Genomic DNA, 4,754 nt, shown 5'->3' with positions numbered 1-4,754 from the left:
GCTTTTCTGACCGGAAGAGGGTTGTGGCCCTATGTAGGCCGGATTTGTGTTCCACTCACCAGAAGTCTTAAGATCCTGTGGCGGGTGTTGTGGGTAGCTGGCGAGTGTCAGCCGACTCTGCGCCCTAGCTACCTGGGTGCTTTTCTGACCGGAAGAGGTAGCCACATGTTTTTATGTTTTACTCTTTTCATAGCATATTGCTACTGAATAAAAGAATTTTACGGTTTCTGGCAAATGACACTTTACAGTAACTGCCCATTTCCCAGGAAGCTCCTGTGCTTAGTGTTGTTCTTAAATATCCTCATTATCATTTTCTTTCTTCATTTTTAACTCGAAATTTATTTTACTTTATATGTATGCGTGTTTGGTCTGCATATATATGTGTGTACCATGTGCATGTCTAATACCTGGAGAGGTCAGAAGAAGGCATCAGATCCTCTGAAACTGGAGTCACAGATAGTTGTGAGCCACCATGAAGGTGCTCAGAATTGCACCCTGGTCTTCTAGAAGAGCAACAAGTGTTCTTAACTGTTGAGCTATCTCTCTAACCCCCAATACCTCATTTTAAATTGTAATTCTTCCCTCTAGTGAGTAATGTAGTGCACACATTATGCGCTAGGCTTGATCTTTGGTATTGGGGCTGCAATGGGGAAGACAAAACAGACCCAACTCTCTGCTTTTGCAGAACCTAATGTGTTGGGGAGAGCAATGTTATTATAGCAAGAGTTACACAGATACATGCATGAAACCTTAGTCATTACCCAGGAAAGAGGTTCAGGGAACAGCAAAATAATGCAAAGGGGAAACTAAGCAACCTGAAAGAAGTTGGCGGCAAGGTCTCCCTAAGGTAGTTCAGGCTGAACTGAAGGAAGGGCAGGAATGAGCTGGGTAAACAAAACCTTGAGGATCTTGGCTGAAGCTACCAGGAAAGAAAGGGATAAAGGTCAAAAGGGATAGAGTCGTGTTAACGTTTGACTTTTAGTCCAAGAACAATGATAACTCAGTCACTAGAAGCTTGAAACAAAGTGAAATGATGGGTTTATTCTGAAAAAGCATGCTTGGGTCGGCAATGGGGAAGTGTAGGCACCAGGGAGACCAGAGTGGAGTTCAGAAACACAATCAGCTTCTTCAATAGGCCCAGCAAAAGGCAATGGTTAACTAACTGGCAACAAAAGACAGTGAGACTGGACCATGGAGCAATAGTAAAGATGAAAGATTCACAGGCATGGAGGGGTATGGAAGTAGGAGAGGAAAGAGGTGACCAGGGTAAGCCTGGGTTTGTAGCAGGGTTCAGCTTGCTAAGCATCCATTTATCTATATATCTGTCTGTCTATCTTCTTCCTTCCTTCCTTCCTTCCTTCCTTCCTTCCTTCCTTCCTTCCTTCCTTCCTTCCTTCCTTCCTTCCTTCCTTCCTTCCTTCCTCCCTCCCTCCCTCCCTCCCTCCCTCCCTCCCTTCCTTTTTTTTCTTGTTCTTTTTTCTTTTTTCTAAGACAGAGTTTCTCTGTATATCCTTAGCTGTCCTAGAACTCACCATGAAGACAAGGCCTACCTTGAACTCACAGAGATCTGCCTGCCTCTGCTTCCCAAATGCTGGGATGAAAGGCATGAACCACCACCATCATCTTTTTTCTTTTAAGGGTATGAGGGGAGTTGTTTTTTGTTGTTGTTGTTGTTGTTGTTTTTTGCTTTTTGTTTTTCGAGACAGGGTTTCTCTGTATAGTCCTGGCTGTCCCGGAACTCACTTTGTAGACCAGACTGGCTTCAAACTCAGAAATCCACCTGCCTCTGCCTCCCAAGTGCTAGGCTTAAAGGCATGTGCCACCACCATTTTGCTTGCTTTGTTTTTGTTTTTTTTTGTTTGTTTGTTTTTGTTTTTTTAAAGAAAAATATGGTCTCTTGTCTGATTCCACTTAAAAAATTTTGAGTAAACTGAAAATCAAAAAAAGCCAGCTAGATTTATTGATATAAAAGCCATTAGTAACTCTAGAAAGAGCTATTTAGGACATGATGGTCAAAGCTTTCAAGAGCCAGTTCTTTTTTTCCACTGTGGAATTTTAGGATTGAACTCAGGGCATCAGGTTTGCATGACTTGAGGTTTTTTATTCCCTGAGACATCTTATATCTTCCTACTGTGTTTAGTTTCCTTTGAAACCTACTTTGCACACACACACACACACTCACTCTTGTATACACACACACACTCACATGTGTACTCATACACACATGAGTGCACCACCTGTGCACAAGCACACACACATGCATACACATGCATACACACACATGTGCAAACACACACATACACACACATACACGAGTGCACGCACCTATGCACATGCACACGTATTCATGTGCACATACATACACACTCAGATGCATACACACACAAGTGCACAGAGCTGGGCACTCATACATGCACACATGTGCACACATGAGTGCGCACACACACACACACTCTCACACAAACACACACCTTTGTCATCTAGTAAAAGATTTCATGCTTGAAAACAAATATTCTGGTTTACTCTCCTCCATTTCTCTACAGATTTACAATCAATGACAGATACCTTGGCCGGATCGTCACTATAGCTGAGCCCTTCAACACTGAGTTGCAGCTCTGGCAGGTATGGAGGCCGATTCCATTTTGCTTGTCTAGGAAGGAACAAACTTGAACTTTCCTCCAATCAAATCCCAGATGCAAGAAGAGGGAAAAAGCCCCTATATCTAATTAATTATACACTACTTTCTTTCCTAACCTGAAAAATGATTCAAATGACAAAGAAATAATGAGGTTTAAAAACTGAGAAATGTAAGGCCTGGGAAGGTTGGGGCTGGCTCATGGAAGTGTCTTTCCTATCCAGGTGGCTGTCTGTGACTCTGAGATAAGTGGGGTTGAGATTTGAGTCCATTCAGAATTGAGAGTTTGGGATGTTTGAAACTAATACCAAATCTCTGAAATCCCAGCAAAGGAAAACAAAATGTCAATAGGATAAAGAGATGTCATGAAGTTTCCATGTCTGTGTGTTAGATCGTGCAATGTTTTGATTCTTGTATATGTTAAGAAACAAAATCATTCTTACTTTTGAAAATGGCAGCAATACTCTGGTTTAGGGGTAAGCTCAGGAGAGAGGGGTAAGACAGAGTATAGAACTTTGTTGAAGAGAAATTTTTCTTGTAAGACTTTAGGAAATGGAAGCATATGAAACCCTCCAGACCCCTAGAATAAAAGCTGGAGAAAACTGATCACATCACAGGCCCCAGGATCCACAGAACACTTTAGTAAATGTGCAGACAATAGGGAAATCCACAGAAGTGGATGGTGACCTCTTTGCCGATCAATGCCTCTTGTGGTTACACCAGCTCGCAGGGGCCCCAAACCAGAGGAGTGACTGCTCATGTGCCTGGCAGGCTCGTTCTGAATGCTGCACATGGAGATGCCATCCAAACAGATCCCCTACAAGAAGAAACAAAGCTAGCTTCCAAATGGAACTTCTGAAGAAGCGGGCTTCGAATGGTTTTTCTAACTACTCCCCCTGCCTTTTCTAGATGCAGAGCTTTTTTGCAAAATATCCAAATGCTGGTGCTGGAGCAAAACCTAGAGAGCAAGTGCTGGAGACAGTGAAGAACAACATCGAGTGGCTAAACGTAAACAGACAGTCCATCAGAGATTGGTTTGCTAGCCTGCCGTAGGACAGATGGTGAAGGCACGTCGTCTGTGCCTCCGCTGCACCGTGGAGCCTGAGATGGCCTGTTTTACAGACCACAGAGGGGAGCCTTCGAAACTAGTTCTGCTTTTGCTAAGTACTGTATTTATGTCTCGCAAAGCTTTTAAATTATTCCTCTTTGTTTTTGCAGGAAGATACTAATAGAGTATTTAATATGCTCAGGGATTTCTGCTAAGTGTTCTTCATGGGAATGTCTTTACAAACGGAAGGGTTTAATAGTCACATTAATGTCTTTAAATATCATTCCTTGTATCTTAGATCTGTGAAAATGGAGCAATTTGGTCCTAGCTTTACATTTTTAGTACCAAAGAAACACCACTTAATCTTCTCTCTTGATTGATTTTTAAAGTTTAAATACCAGTACTTGCAGGGTGTATTGCCGTCTTAATCTTTATTTTATTATTCAGAATTACATAGACCTAATATCATTTTATTCACAAATGTCTCACTGCTTTAAATCCTACCAAAGTAACCTTGGCTTAAGTTTTGATCAAGGATTGAAGGAATGAGCCAAAGAAATGACTGACTGTTGCCTTTGGTCTTACAAAATCAGACAATGCTGTATTCTTGTTTTTTTTTTTTTAATAAATTTAAATTATTACCATGAAAACCACATTGTTTCCCAGTGGCACCTTACTCCTGAGTGAATGTGATGGCACCATTGCCCAAATAATTTAGCACGTTACAAGTATGCTTCAAGAGCCTGACCTTGGTCACGCATGATGCACTGCTGTCTCTTGTGATGCATGCAAAGTTCCCTTCAAATGAACTATGAAATTAGTGGGCATGGGGGCGCTTAACTGTGCTCCGTGGATTTTTATAGGGAAGAGTGAAAGTAATTGGAAACTGTTCAGGAAGGAGAGAAGGCGGATTTAAATTTAGCTTTGCCCTCCCTAGCAGCAAAAGTGTGGAAATGGATAAAGTTGAGGTTGTCCTCCAGCAATGCTGCATATCTAAGGATATGTCTTCCTATAGGTAAATTTTACATATACACCTTTAAACATAAACCTATATAGAAAACCACTAATAAA

At 41.6% G+C, this 4,754-nt stretch overlaps 1 protein-coding gene across 1 annotated transcript in view; it reads left to right on the top strand.

Annotated features, from left to right (window-relative positions):
* Enpep (glutamyl aminopeptidase) overlaps positions 1–4,333 on the top strand; it is a 65,141-nt gene extending 60,808 nt beyond the window's left edge. The window contains exons 19-20 of the mRNA XM_021157699.2: positions 2,544–2,622; positions 3,545–4,333. Of these exons, the coding sequence (XP_021013358.1) occupies positions 2,544–2,622; positions 3,545–3,688 (223 nt within the window). The 3' untranslated portion in view covers positions 3,689–4,333. The remainder of the gene's footprint in view (positions 1–2,543; positions 2,623–3,544) is intronic.
* The last annotated feature ends 421 nt before the right edge of the window (positions 4,334–4,754 follow it).

This window comes from Mus caroli, chromosome 3, assembly GCF_900094665.2.
Source record: "Mus caroli chromosome 3, CAROLI_EIJ_v1.1, whole genome shotgun sequence".
Taxonomy (NCBI): Eukaryota; Metazoa; Chordata; class Mammalia; order Rodentia; family Muridae; genus Mus; species Mus caroli.
This window is presented reverse-complemented; position numbering and strand designations above follow the sequence as displayed.